Raw genomic sequence first — 14,528 nt, forward strand, 5'->3', positions numbered from 1 at the left:
AAGAACCCCAGGTGGTCAAAATTTCCGGAGTCCTCCACTACGGCGTGCCTCATAATCAGAAAGTGGTTTTGGCACGTAAAACCCCAAATATTATTATTATTGATGCGTTTCCTTTCTTGAAAACGCCGCGCCCGCTACTTTCCTGTCGGGAATGCTATCATGCTGATACGCGCATGCCGTTCGTTACTGGAAAGTACCGGGCTCGCAGCGTTAAAGAAAGGAAACGCATCAAGGCAGATGACGATTATCGTTGTGTGGCAGAACGGTCACTCCAAAGGGTGCAAACTCTTCTTAGAGTGAAGCGCTTGTCATTCCGAGTAAATGTCATCATCGTCGTCATCAGCCTGGCTATGCCCACTGCAGGGCGAAGGCCTCTTCCATACTTCTCCAACTACCCCGGTCACGTGCTAATTATGGCCATGCTGTCCCGGCAAACGTCTTAATCTAATCCGCCCACCTAACTTTCTGCCGCGCCCTGTTACGCTTCTCTTGTCTTGGAATCCAGTCCGTAACCCTTAACGACCACCGGTTATCTTCTCTCCTCATTACATGTCTTGCCCATGCCAATTTCTTTCTCTTGATTTCAACTAAGATGTCATTAACTCGCGTTTGTTCCCTCACCCAATCTGCTCTCTTCTTATCCCTTAACGTTACACCCATCATTGTTCTTTCCATAGCTCTTTGCGTCGTCCTCAATTTAGGTAGAACCATTTTCGTAAGCCTCCAGATTTCTGCCCCTTACGTGAGTACTGGTAAGACACAGGTGTTATACACTTTTCTTTTGAGTGATAATGGCAACCTGCTGTTCATGATCTGAGAATGCCTGCCGAACGCACCCCAGCCCATTCTTATTCTTCTGATTGTTTCAGTCCCATGACCCGGATCAGCGGTCACTACGTACCCTAAGTAGATGTATTCCGTTACCACTTCCAGAGCCTCGCTACCTATCGTAAACTGCTGTTGCGGTCACTGACCAAGTCAGGGCGTCATATTTCATGGCCCAGGAAGCTTTCCGCTGACGCCTGTCTGTGGCTCCAACGAAAGAACCCACGCGGCCCCAAGAACGTCCTTTCTTAACGCATCTACTTGGTGAGCGACTGTGACCGAATTCTTCATTTACGCATCATGTACAGTGGGGGGAAGACAAAGTAATACAGCATTTGCCAGCATGTCGAACAGAAGCCACTAGATATTCGAAAAGCAGCGGAGAGTGCAAGGCATTGTCGCACGTCAGAGCGGCCGAAGCAGACATTTAATGACTGAGAAGGGTTTGGGTGCGAGCTAGTTGGTACGGATCATTCATACTTAAAACAGCGCCGAAAAATACGGACAAGAGAGGACACAGGACAGCGCTCGTCCTGTGTCCTCTCTTGTCCGTGTTTTGTGGCGCTGTTTTAAATATGAATGACAGACATTTAATCATTGCTATTCCTATCGTGCTTGCGCAATGCCAAGTCTCCACACCAGGGGCTTGCTTCGTCGGAGGTCGCAGAATGCAGTTTGGAAGGCACTCGCAGGTCGCTTATGATTTTCCCCAGCCCATACTTTATTGGGAAACCCTGGCGCACTTTCAGTCACGGAGAAACGCTTAAAGCAGACCTCTCATGAACACGTTTCGCCACATATCATTCTGCTGAGAGTCCATCTTGGGGAACTCTGCGGTGCAGGCCGTGCACGTGGTCCAGGCCAGCCTCACCCGCGGATGGTAGCTGCCCACGAATAACCGAATGTCGTAGCTGTCCGTGCACAACCTCGCCAAGGACGGCGCCGATCGCATCACGTCGCGTAAGTCTGCGATCGACACCTGCAGCTTCGTCACCGGCCAGTCGGTGCCCAGCGTGAGCCGCCGTAGGTGCTCGTGCCGGGGCCTGGGCGCACTCATCGGCCCTCCCACGAACATCATCACTGTCCAGTAGTTCTCGAGTCTCAAATCGGTCAGGCCGGGCGCCGCGCGTAGTAGTCCGAAGAACGGCTTCTCTGCGATGCCGTGCGCCAGCGCGAGCGATCTGAGCTTCGGAAACGCGTCGTACGGAATGTCCTCGTCACAAACTTCGCTTCCCGAGAGAGACAGGCTCTGGAGCTGCTCGCAGGTTTCTGAGATCGTCAGGAGGCTCACGTCGGTAAAGCACACCAGCTTCAGATGCGTCAGCGACAGTTCTTCCAGGACCGCGGTCAGCCGGTCGAAACGGCACAGCTCCTGGGTGTCGTCCGAGCACATCAGGCACAGACGCGTGAGCTGTGCAAACTTGGGGATCCGGGAAATGACCCCGGGTTTCACGGCAGCCACCTGTGCGACGTAAATCAAAAGTAAGCGGTTTGACCGTGGAATGTGAAGCATCTGTAGTACAGGCTCAGCCTTGACAACACGGTGGAAATATGCTCGCTTTCTTTTTGCCAGTGCCACGATAATCGAAAGCGGATGTGCACTGAAAGCATGACAGCTGAAATATCTTTCAGAGCAAGGAGAACGAAACAGTTTTTTACGGTCACTGCGCTGTACATTATGTATAATGCGCATGAAACCACCTTGATTAGTACACTTGTGCCTCTCTCAGGAATTTAAGCTAAGCGACGTTAACTTTGTGCGCGCGCATTTGGATTTGCGAGCACGCATTTTTACCAAACGTGAGGCTTGGTGGCTTACTGGCTTTGGCATTACACGCAGCTAAGCACAAGGTCGCGGGATCAAACCCCGGCCGCGGCGGTCGCATTTTGACAGGGGCAAAATGTAAACACGTCGGTGTAGCGTGCGTTGGGCGTGTTAAAGAACTCTAGGTGGTTAAAACTAATTCGTAGTCCCCTGTACGACGTGTTTCATAATCAGATCGTCACTTTGGCGCGTAAAACTCTAGAAATTATTAGTACGAAATAGAATCATGCTTTTCTGCTAATATCTTACCACCTTCACTATGATCATCTGCATGAATCTCCCGTCATTTTAACATGGTTGACTATAAACCGTTCATTTAATCTTTTCCATGCCTGTACCGCTGTCCGACCTGTCCAGTCATCTGAACGGGGACGTCTCGAGCGGGCATCCACGAAAGTTTATGCGCGTCAATGCTTTAAGAAAGGCTCCTCACTGCTAATGGCAAATTAACCTAGGTTCACTTGCAAACATCAAGCATGCTTGGTTTACTGACTAGACCTCGATCCTTATAAAGTGGCTGGTAAGCTCATAACCAAGAAACATGCAATAAATTCAATAGAATTCAGGCGAGCGGCAAGCTAATGGTGGTTCCTGAAGATTACTGAGCCTAATTTAGGTTTACCCACTAGCAGCCGATATGCTGTTTTCATGCATGCAGACACTGTGCTCGTGGGGATTAGCGACAGAGTGAGTTAACGATCGGTCGACCTTCCTGCGCAAGAAAAGCCTCGATGCGTAACTGAGCATACAGTCATGGTACAGAACGTCACCTGGAGCTGCTCAATATCTGGATACTGCTTGAGAGCCATGTCCATGATATTCCCATCGGCTTTGCTCAGCATGGTGTATTTGCCACCAGCAAGTCGTGCGATGCCGCCGAGTCTCAGCTCCCGGCAGCTCTCGAGCAATGGCAGATTGTGCCACTCCTCCGATTGGACCTGGTCGGTCATCTTAACGATGTACTCCATGGGCGCCTGAACCTGGGAGAACTGCGAGAAAATGAGTTCGAAAACATTAAATCGCTGTCGCAACAGCACAAAAAAGTCACGGACACGAAAAGAAGACGATGAACACAAGCGTTGACTCGCAACTAAAGGTGCATTCTAGAATCAACAAGATGAAGTAACAAAGCTGGACAACTAAACCGAACAAGTCAAAGATGTTGTTAGCCATATAAAAACAAATACGCCATTACCAACCCTGCGGCTTTGCCAAGGTTGCTTTAGACGCATATATTTCTCATTTATCACAAGTTTAGCCAAAAAGTACAATTTTATTGCAGTTGGCCTTTACGAGAAATGTTTCATCATGGTTCAGAATGACCTTAAGCAACCTACAGTTGGTGCCAAAGTTTTGCAGACCACGGGGTCTGAGTGAAAGCTGAGCATTTCCGCTGCCTGGCACGCAGCCTGCTTTAAGATTTCCATCTAGTACATCGTGGTGTACTTCACGGCTGCACTTATGAATTCATCAGAAGTGCAATATTTCCACTGACCATGGTGTTCGTCGCTGCTTACTATGTGTTACGCTATCACAGCAGAATCTGTGCGCTCTCTATTGGAGTCAGGCATGAACATGACGTAATTTCTTGCTCTTCTTTTTTTCTTCTTTCCTCGTGCCGATATATCTTCGTTTTATTGCATGCGAGCCAAAACTTATCGTGCGCCATCACAAATCCACGCTCATTGCTAGCGCGCCTTATTTTGTGAACGGTTCGATGTGTTCATACTGCTCGTCTTTCGCATTCGCCGGTGCTGTTTGTAGGCTACGAAAAGCCAATTCGTACCCAGAAATGCCTGATGACGCGGCCGTAAACAAGTGAAGTAAAATGTTCTAATGGCGTTTACAGCGAAGAGGTGAGCCTATAGCTGGTCGAGTTTTGGGCAGGGTCGTCAGCCTCACGGAAAAGAAGATGCGTTCAGTGATTAAAGAAACACCTTCGGTGATTGAAGCCATAAATGTATACATTCTTTGGTATCACGTATACAACATGCAGCACAACATTCGTTTCAATAAAAAACTAGCACAAAAAAACATCTAAACCAGATCACCGGCAACAAGGCACTCCTGATAACAATGCGAAGCACGTAGCTCCTCCCGGATACGTTTTCCGGTAAAGATTACTGTTGCGCATGCTACGTAACAAGCCTAGCAATTGATTTATTTGTTGTGGCAGCATTGCCATGCGTAGGCAACGCCTAGTTATGACTACCGAGGAGCAGCGTGAATAGCAGGAGCGGCAAAGGGAAAAGAAACGCCAATAGAACCAGCGTCGGCGTGCTGCCGCTGGTCGTATGACCGTGGAATTCCAGCTCAGGGGATGTCCGCAGGTCCACGTTCTCCTGTGGCTGAAAAATGCGCCGGAGGAGGAACTGCGCAATAAAGCATTGCGTACCCATCACCCCTAAGCATTTGTAGTGGTAGTTTTCAACAGCTTCGCTTGGACATCCACTTTGGCTGGGCCGGGATGGCGAGTCAGTTTTTCTTTAAACGAATGAATGAATGAATGAATGTTTATTTCATCTTGAGTACAATTTCAAGAAAGGTGCAGGCGCAAAAGGCGCACAGCGCCCAACAGGGGCCTCTGTACCCGCAAGACACTAATGTCCCACTAATGTTAAACACTTTTTGTCACACTAAGGTTTTCTTGCATTGGGGATCTTCATAGGGACCATCAAAACTTGTAAACACCTTCCACTTAAGACATTCAAGATGACCACTATACGGACCATTTTTCCCAAATAGGTGCACTTCACTTTCATTTTTTTTTGCTCTTACAATGATCATGTAGTGACGTAATCTGTAATGACGGACGGACACACAGACAGACAAATAGATAAACGGACGTACGGACATAGTGCATGTCTGTCTAGAGTGGACGTGGTGTTCTCACCTCGGGACAGCAGGCAAAGAGATTCGTGAGGGTGAACGGGCCGAGAAAGAGCTCATCGGTGCCTATGCCGGGCGTGTCGCCGCATAGTCTTCTGAGGCGCGAGATGGGCCTCTTGCCTTGCACGTGCGCCTTCTCTATGCGCTGGCAATTGAGGTTGTGAAAGAGGACGAGTGCATGGACATCTGGAAACCAGGCCGTCAGGTCCACCACGGCATCCCTGGGCGATTGGCAGATTGAGTATGCAGATTAGAACCAGTGCGAAGGAAGAAAGGTGGAGGGAGAAAAAACGAGTGCTTCGCCGCACTGTGCTTCTTTCCAAACGTGCATAGTGAATCCACACACTACTCTATACTTTACGTTTGCGTGATTTGATCATGCTAATGTGAAAAGAAAATACGTGTCGTTTTCTTATGTGTTTTTTTTCTGCATGTGAAGAAGACGTTAGCTTGTAAACGTTGCACTAGCTGCTTCTTCTCTGCTGATTAGGAAGCTTATATACTTATTCAATCAATATGCCGAATAATGCACTGACATCCACTGCCAATGAAGGTTTACTTCGGTCCCAGTGAATACTGCAGCATTCACAAGCCAATTCTGGCACTCTCGTCCCTTTTCCGCCCTGCGCTGCAGTCTCACAAGCCTGGGTACTGTCGCGGGGCTCCCCTACCCTCCCACAGCCTCTGATGACATCCCGGTCAAGGTATTCGCTGCGCTGCACTCGTCACCATAGATCGCCCAGACGGCTAGACGCCTAGGCTATCCTGATGAAAACTTCAACTGAATACAAAACTCACCGAGGTTGTCAGTAAAAAGAACATTCCACTGCCACGTCGGCTCTGCTGCGTAGCACTACAGGGGCTAATCTTGTACACATACAAGTGTACCAAGCGAGCAAACGGCAGGATAGCTACAGCGCGGCAGCATTCCATGGTGTAGAGCGCCGGCCGCGTAGCGCGGAAGACGTGGGTTCGACTCCCTCTTGCGGCAAGTTCTCCATTCATTTGCTTTCGTGTTGCTTTTTCTCATTTATGCATTTCATTAAACATAGCAATTGATTTCCCCGGTGTTATCAGTGGTTTCATCGTCGGCTACAACTACATGAAGAAAGCAGACAAACAGCCCAGCCTGTCGGGTCTCCTTATTCTACTCTCTCACGTTAACGAGAGCTTACTTCTACAGGGCATTGATTCCTCACATGACGCCGTTGTTCTGTTTAAAGAAAACGTCGTTTAGGGGATCCTCTGTGAAATCTTCGATTGAACTTTACTCTTCCGATGCTAGTTTTTTTTTATGACTGATCATGGTTTGGACCACAGAAATATTCATGAAGCCATTTTCAATTTCCCGAGCAGGAGCAGAAAAATTCCAAGGCAAGCTTGTGCCTCTTTTTCAAGTATTTTCTTTTACTTTGTTTCCTTGTTTGTTGTTTTTTTCCGTCTGATCCACCCAGGCGGGGGCCGGTGGACAGAGTCCTCTGGACAGCCTTGAGCTAAGCGATGAGCTCTGTGCTTCTGAGCGCTGAGTCCCAAGAGGTCTGGCCAGGAAAGTCCGCGCCCGCGTTGGCAGGGCACAGCCAGAGCATGTGTTCGATGTTGTTATATTCGCGGCCGCAGTGTGGGCATTCAGTAGAAAGGTCTCGGTTGATCCTGCATAGTGTCGTTGGTGTGACGTATGTTCTAGCCTGCAACTGTCTGCTAGTGTCTGTAAGTAAAAGCACAGACCAACCAGCCAAATTCACAATAGCGCTTACCGGTTGTGCACGATGACCAGTGTGTGCGTCTTGCACAGAACGTCCTGCGCAGCGGCGAGAAAGCCCTTCGCAGACTTGAAGCCGGGGCAGCCAGCAAACAGCACCCTGGGGTAACCCTGCTTGACCAAAAAGCTGCGGTTGCCGATGAAACCTCTGTAATCCACCGTGAGTATCGAACGGTCACCGTTCAGTGTGAACTGTTTCGGAAAGGTTCGGCCCGCCGGTAGAGGCTTCTCCAACTTCAGCATGACCAGGTCCTCGGCGTCGGCAAGTTCATCCGGGTCTCCGAACTCGCCGAGGTCATCGGCCATCGCCTCTGCGCAACTCATGGTTGGCGGGCTGGTTCCATGCGCGATCCTGCATGGTCGACAGAGCGTGAGCACCCCAATTAAGTATCGTCTTCACCCCGTTAAGACCCATTTAACGACAACACATTCATCGCACAGCGCCCGTTACACATGGTGTCCATGTAAAAGGCTGGCATTTTCTTTCTTTTTTCTCTTTTTGACGTGAATGTTTCTTAAAATTGGTCAGAGAATGTCCTTTGTTGAAATCGCGTGTAACGAAAACATGCTTATACCTTCGCGACCGCACTGCCCACAGGCTTTACTTTGGTATCGTTCTGCAAAGATGCAAAGCTTCCGTTTACCTATGCATGCATTGCGTGCATAAATATTGCCATTGCCACATCGGGCGCATTTCGATGATGGAGAAATGCGAAAACACCCGTGTACTTAGCTGTAGGTTCACGTTGAAAACCCCCAGGTGGTCCAAATTTCTAAAGTCCCCCACTTCGGTGTGTCTCATAATCAGATCGGGGTTATGGCACGTAAAACCCCATCATTTAATTTTTTAATTAATCCCCATAATTTAATTTAACAGCCTACCCAATATTTTTTCCAATAAAATCCGATGACACCTAAGCACTTATGAGTCGTGAATGCGGAAGCATTTTGTCCAGTTGAACACCGCTGAACGGTCCTTCCAACAATTACGAACTCCTCACGGGCAATTGAGCGCGTTGATACGCATGGCAAAGCCTCCTAGGTAGCATGAGGCCGGTGCATTTCAATCCGTGACACCACGCTACCTAGCCTGACTGCCATAAAGTCTAATGGGCGCGCTCGTGAGTAAGCCTCGGTGATTTCAACGTCACCATTTTCGTCATGCTGGGCTTGGCAATGTAAATTCCGGTACAAGTAGCATGACATCATAAAACACAATGCACAGGCTTGCTATATAGGAGAGGTTGGTTTAGCCCCATGAGTGAGACATTCGGCTTCTGAGCGTGGGATCGTAGGCCCGAAACTCACTACCACCCGCGTTTTTCATTTTTAATTTATTCTGTATTCATAGGGTAGAGCTCTTCGGCGCCCGTTCCTGCGCCGACCGTCGGCGTCGGCGTAACCGAGCGAACGACCACTGCGAACGATGAAAGAGCGAACGTGGAGTCGGAGGTGAAAGACGAGAGCCCCGAACGGCGGAGAGAAATGAAAGCGGCCTTCTCAGCGACGTTTCCGTGGAAACCTGGTGTCGTGCGGACTCGCCCGACCGCTCGTTGCGAACCATCTTATCCTCGCATGAGCTCTAGATCGCGCTTGTTCGGTGTGGTGTCATCCGGGCATGTTTCGATTGGCATGGTTTGCGATTGTTTTGCAATCTGATTGTATGGGAGTCATTAATTGTGTAGTACCTCCTGGAAGCCGCACGCCACCGGCGAATACACTGGAACCTTCGACGAGTCATGCACAAAAGCCGATGTGCTTGACCCGCACACCTGATTTTCGGCGACTGCCGATTCTGATGCACGTTTCTCTCAATTTCCTTGCCTCATTATATCGCGAAATGAAAACACAGTATGGACCTGCGCTCAAATTTTGCATTAAGTAGTATCGTAATTGCCGTTGAATTTTTTTATATACAACAATTTCCTTATGCCGATTACCGAGGCGTAGTTAGAACGCAGGTGGGTGCTTGCGTGGACAAGGAACGCGTATATAACAGACTTCCGAGAGCGAGGGCGACGTGACGTCACGGCGATGCCCTCTCCCCTCACGCAACACCTGGCATGTTCTCGCAAGCGTTTCTTGTTTTCGGCCGCTCTGCTCAGTCGAGGCTTAGTTCGTGACGTGGCGTCGCGTTCAATCGGCATTTCGTTGCCGTTTCGCTGCTGCCGATGATAGACGCCAGCTATTTCGCTGAGTTGGCCATTTGATGCTTTCGCATCACAATAGCTACGCCCTTGTATGCGGATGAAACTAAGTATGCTTCAAATCGGTTCTGCGGAGCCTCTCACTGAGAAGTGACGTGCTTAAAATGGAAAATTGTCAATTTTTAAGCTTTGCTTCTGTATGCTGTTAGCAGGCATTAGAAAAACATGCCGCTTGTCGTCACATTCATCATCGGCTCATGAATACAGTCATTAGCTATGTATTTTTGTATTGGTTATCTTCATAGTCGGTATGTCGTTACGATGTTTTAGAACACATTTGAAAACACGGGTTTGAGTTGCTTGTAGTGCACTATCTTTAGCTTAACTCGTTTTACGTTGATAAAAGGAAGCGCACAAAATTTCCAAGAAGAATCCATCCTTCTCCCGCGCGCCTTAAACTTGCGCGCCCCTTCGCTGCGGTTCTCAACCACCGACGTACGCTCTTAGACAAAGGTACACCCTTTGGGGTGTATATCTGCCACACAACAATAATCGCTCTGCTTTGCTTGCGTTTACTTTCTTGGAAACGCCACGCCCGCTACATTCCTGTCGGGAATGCTATGTCGTGCTCATAACGCGCATGCCGTCCGTTTCGCGAAGGTACCGGACTCGCCGCATTAAAGAAAGGAAATGCGGACAAGACAGATGACTATTATTGTTGTGTGGCAAATTTTGCTTAAAAGTGAGCGACGGCCGAAATTAACCGTCCACCAGGTGGAAACTTCCGAAATATCTCCCTCCCCCCCCCCCCCCCCCCTGCACTGAAGCACGGTCCTACGTTCATAAAGTATACTCAGTGGGTGGACAGTGGTACTGGTTTGGGCATCGGCAATAAAGCGTAACCGTGACACTGGTAGCCAAAGGAAAATTTTGCAGATGTGGTTCTATCTTTTCAACCTACATAGTAATAATGTAAAGCGATGAAATTATGTGTACAAGTAAATGTGCTTTCGACTTTGTTCTTTTCCGGCGTCCTATATGTTTATTTAGCCGCTTCATTTGTTGCGCCACTTGGTGGCGCTTTCGTGCTTATGCCGCTTCCTATGCACGTGCGCATTATTGCCGGAAAAAACTGAGGAAAGCAAGCAAGGTGTGCTGCGCGGATGTGTGGCGTGGCAACTTGGGGAGGAACACAAGGGCCAAATATTTGCGTTTCCCAGCGGACGAGAGGTGAGCACACTTTTTTCTGCAGTCGTTATGAACAAGCGCCATCCTTATCAAAAGAGCTATAGGATGAAACGAAATATCTTCTGCCGTTTCTTTCTACTGAATATCTTTTTTTTTTGACGGGCTGCATTTTTCTGCAGCGTTGCAAAAACTGTATTGCCCATGAGGCGATTGATGCTAGCTGATACACAGACGGAAATTTTGCTTCAGTATATGTTATTGGTTGCTCTTAATTTTTTCGACGAGTAGAAAACTTCCGCTTTTGTATTTTCCGAAGGTGTTTGAATGTTTGCTACCCGTCGTGGTTGCTTAGTGCCTTCGGTATTGTGCGGCTAAGCACGAGATCGTGGGATCCCGGCAACTGCGGCCGCATGTCGATGGGGGCGAAATGCAAAAGCACGCATGTACTTAGATTTATGTGCACGTTAAAGTACCCCGGGTGGGCAGGATTAATCCGAAGTACTCCACTACGGCGTGCCTCGTAACCAGGTCGTAGTTTTAGCACGTAAAACCCTATGATTTAATTTTCCTAAACGCTTGCTGTACAAACTGGTTACACGCTGGAGAGCGTTCCGGGGACCAGTTTTCGGTATGACATTACCACCTTTCAATATTCAAGAACATGGAAGAAGCCAAAATAAATCTGTTCGTAGCGATTGGAGTTTTCGTTCTGAAATACAACAATTTCGAGTTACACGCGTGACTACCGAATTGCGCTTCACTTTTCAACCTGTGCCTAGAAGGACAGAATTATTTTTCCTCGCTTCTTCGTACTTTCAAATTCGGTTTGGCTTTTACGTGTTCATTAATCATGACCGTGGGGTATCTTGATCATTTTTCAGATTTGACATATGACAAAATTACGCTCTATGGTGAGTCCTGGTGAGTTTGACACGGGAGAGAGAGAGAGAGAGAGAGAGAAAGGGGGTGGGAAAGGCAGGGAGGTTAAACGGACAAGATTCTGGTTTGTTACCCTGCACTGGGGGAATGGTACTGGGAAATGAAAGACGAAAAGAAGAGTGGAGAAAAAAGACAAAGACAACAAAAATTAATAGAAGAAGTTGGGAACGTCCTTAAGAACTAGATCCCCTCTAATAGGCTACTCGAACGCAAAAATTTCAAGAGTGCCTTGACTGTCTTATGGTGTGACGACTGCATAGTTCGGCGTTCCAGGATGGTCTCCTTCGAAAGTCTACTCCCAAAGACGCGCCAGCGCGGTCACGAGTGACTGGCTGTGTGCCCTGCATGGGGCACAATGCAAAGAGTGTGTTCAATAGCTTCCTCGTTGCCACAATCGTTACATGCCGCACTATCTTCCCTTGTGATGCAGAAAGCAAATAAGTTTGTAAAAGCAACAACAAGCCACAGTCGGCAAAGAACCGTTGTCTCGGGTCGCGACAGTCCAAGTGGAGGTCAAAGTTGAAAAGACGGGCCCAGTCGATGAAAACGTCGGCGCTGTAAACTAGATGTGTCCACAATGATTGTATCAAGTCGTTTGCAAGCACTCCACGTTTCGCTGTCGCCTCTGTTCTTGACAGCGACATTGGTGCCTGTGCGCCGTCTTCAAAAACAGATCAAACAGCTTCATGCGCATGTTCGTTGCTCATTACGCCACAATGGCTAGGGAGCAACTGAAATATGACGTCGTGTATTCTTGCTCGATAAAACGGTGAAAGAGTGCTCGGATTTGTAGGACTAGTTGTTCGTGGGGTCCACGGCGTAAGACAGAAAGCAACCAATGTAGAGCCGTCGTGGAGTCACTGAAGGCACTGCATTTTTTAGGTGGTTCCTCTCAAATTGCGCGAAGTGCACTACGAGGACCCGCAAGATCCGTGGCTGTGGATATCGTCTGGTGCGATGTCTTGATCTTCAAGGTGGTGACTTTAGCAGGAAAAATCACTGATCCTGCAGAACCATTGACGGTGGTTGAAACCTCAGTGTATATACGTGTATGGCTATTGTATTTTTCGTACAGCAAGAGCAGCAATTGTTGCTTGAGAGCTGGTGCTGAGGGTTGCGCCTTTGTTCGAATTCCTGGTACTGTCAGTTGAACTTGTGGCTGAGCCGAGAACCAAGAGGGAAGCAAAACTGTCGCTACAGCTGTGTAATCTGATGAAACGCGTACATGATAAGGCAGGATCGCCCGACGAAAATTCGGTGCCCTTACACTTTGTGAAGAAGAATGACCAGCGAAGCCCGTTAATGGCAAACTGCACCTCCGCCGCGGGCCGGCCCGGTATCGAAGTATCTTTGGCATCGGCCCACGTATGGGGAGTGCTTGACGCCTGTTTCACATCCGCCGCGGGTCATCACGATATTGCCCTATTTTCGGGATCGGCCCACATTTGGGTAGTGCTTAACGCCTGCTTCACGTCCTCCGTGGGTTGGCCCAGCATTTCACCATCTCCGTAATCGGCCCGCGTATGAAAAATTGTTGGTCTACGTCCACGGAGACGAGATCCATCAGAACCTAGCTATAAGCAGCTTCCCTGTAAAAAAGGTGCGTGGTTGGTCTTCTGGCAGTGAGGTGAGATAGTGAAAACCGGCGCGAGCAAGGTACCTGACGTGTGCTTTGAGCGCCTCCATGACAATGTGAATCTTGGCTGAGTAGTCGTGCGCAATCGCAATGCTTTCTAATGTTAATGTACACCGTGGCAACCCTAGACGAAGTCCCTAGACGAAGTTCCTAGGCTGGCCCACTTCCAAGTGTAAGGGCGTTAATTCTGCAGGTATTGGTCAGCACTGCCACGCTGTACCTCATATGCCCGAGAAACAGCGTCCGGTATAGTTGCATCGTCACGTGTGCTGCAGTGCCCCAGGTCTTTCCTCCAAGAAACTTGAAAAGATGAGAGATGGCTGGCAGGCGCTTTTGTAGGTAAGCCACATGAGGACTTCAGCAGAGGTCATGATCGATGATTACCCCCGAAAACCTGTGCATCCTGACAAGTGATATTACCGCAAAAGCGTCAAGGGCCCCGTGTAGCAGAAAATCACGCGTCGGGAATAATCGTTCTGAGCCACGCATACCTAACCACGCAGGCCCCACGTGTAGCACAAAGAAGTTACCGAAATAACTGTATTTCTCAAAGTACAATGCGCCAAAAAATCGCAAAGTACGACTTACACGCAACCTACAGACATGCTAGCGTCGGATTTCAAGTTTTAAGTTTAATGATTTCGCCTCCTTATTGTGTATACATCGGAATTCTAATTAACTGCGCCCATGGACTATGTTAAAGAAAGTACATAATGTACGTTCAGCGCATCGGAAGAAGGTGTTCAATAACATTGAAAAGGGAATTGTTCTGAGCAGGCTGCCGTGATGCATTTACTGCAGCCGATTTAGTTTTAAAAATATTCCTCTATGTCCCGAAGCTACGCGTTCATTAATACCATTGTGCGTCACTCTGCCCTTGCCCAACGTCAAATTACGATCAACCGCCGATGGACACAGGCTTCTCCTGCATTTACTGTTTCTTGACAAAAAATGATAAAAGAACTGTGTAGTACTTGTAGTAAGTTGTCTTGGAAATGTGTCATTTAGGCTTAGGTGATGATAGAACGAACCAACTGCATTACAAATTTTAAGAAACGTCGGCAACACGGTTGTGTGGAATTTAGTAATACCTTGTAAGCAATTTTACTGTTCTGTCTTACATGTTATATCGCTAAACAAAAGGTAAAATAATATTTTCAATATAATTTGATAAATATTTATCGGCACCTAAGCACGAGCACAGCTATTCTTCAAATTCACTTGGTATAGCATGGTTTTTTGGACTAGCAAGTATACCCGTTGTACGACATAAAAAAGGAAGTTGTTTTTACTAGCATGCAAAAGATGTGGGTCTGCTGC

The 14,528-nt window shown here is 48.2% G+C and overlaps 2 protein-coding genes across 2 annotated transcripts in view; one reads left to right on the forward strand and one right to left on the reverse strand.

The window, feature by feature from the left end:
• Positions 1-1,522: 1,522 nt before the first annotated feature.
• LOC139050734 (uncharacterized) overlaps positions 1,523-14,528 on the reverse strand; it is a 15,619-nt gene continuing 2,613 nt past the window's right edge. Inside the window, exons 2-5 of the mRNA XM_070527417.1 lie at positions 7,294-7,650; positions 5,544-5,760; positions 3,421-3,639; positions 1,523-2,287 (exon numbers count right to left, since the gene is read on the reverse strand). Coding sequence (XP_070383518.1) covers positions 1,589-2,287; positions 3,421-3,639; positions 5,544-5,760; positions 7,294-7,622 — 1,464 coding nt within the window. The 5' untranslated portion in view covers positions 7,623-7,650 and the 3' untranslated portion in view covers positions 1,523-1,588. The remainder of the gene's footprint in view (positions 2,288-3,420; positions 3,640-5,543; positions 5,761-7,293; positions 7,651-14,528) is intronic.
• LOC139050738 (extracellular globin-E1-like) overlaps positions 10,578-14,528 on the forward strand; it is an 82,822-nt gene continuing 78,871 nt past the window's right edge. Inside the window, exon 1 of the mRNA XM_070527424.1 lies at positions 10,578-10,675. Coding sequence (XP_070383525.1) covers positions 10,609-10,675 — 67 coding nt within the window. The 5' untranslated portion in view covers positions 10,578-10,608. The remainder of the gene's footprint in view (positions 10,676-14,528) is intronic.

Source organism: Dermacentor albipictus, chromosome 10, assembly GCF_038994185.2.
Source record: "Dermacentor albipictus isolate Rhodes 1998 colony chromosome 10, USDA_Dalb.pri_finalv2, whole genome shotgun sequence".
Lineage (NCBI taxonomy): Eukaryota > Metazoa > Arthropoda > Arachnida > Ixodida > Ixodidae > Dermacentor > Dermacentor albipictus.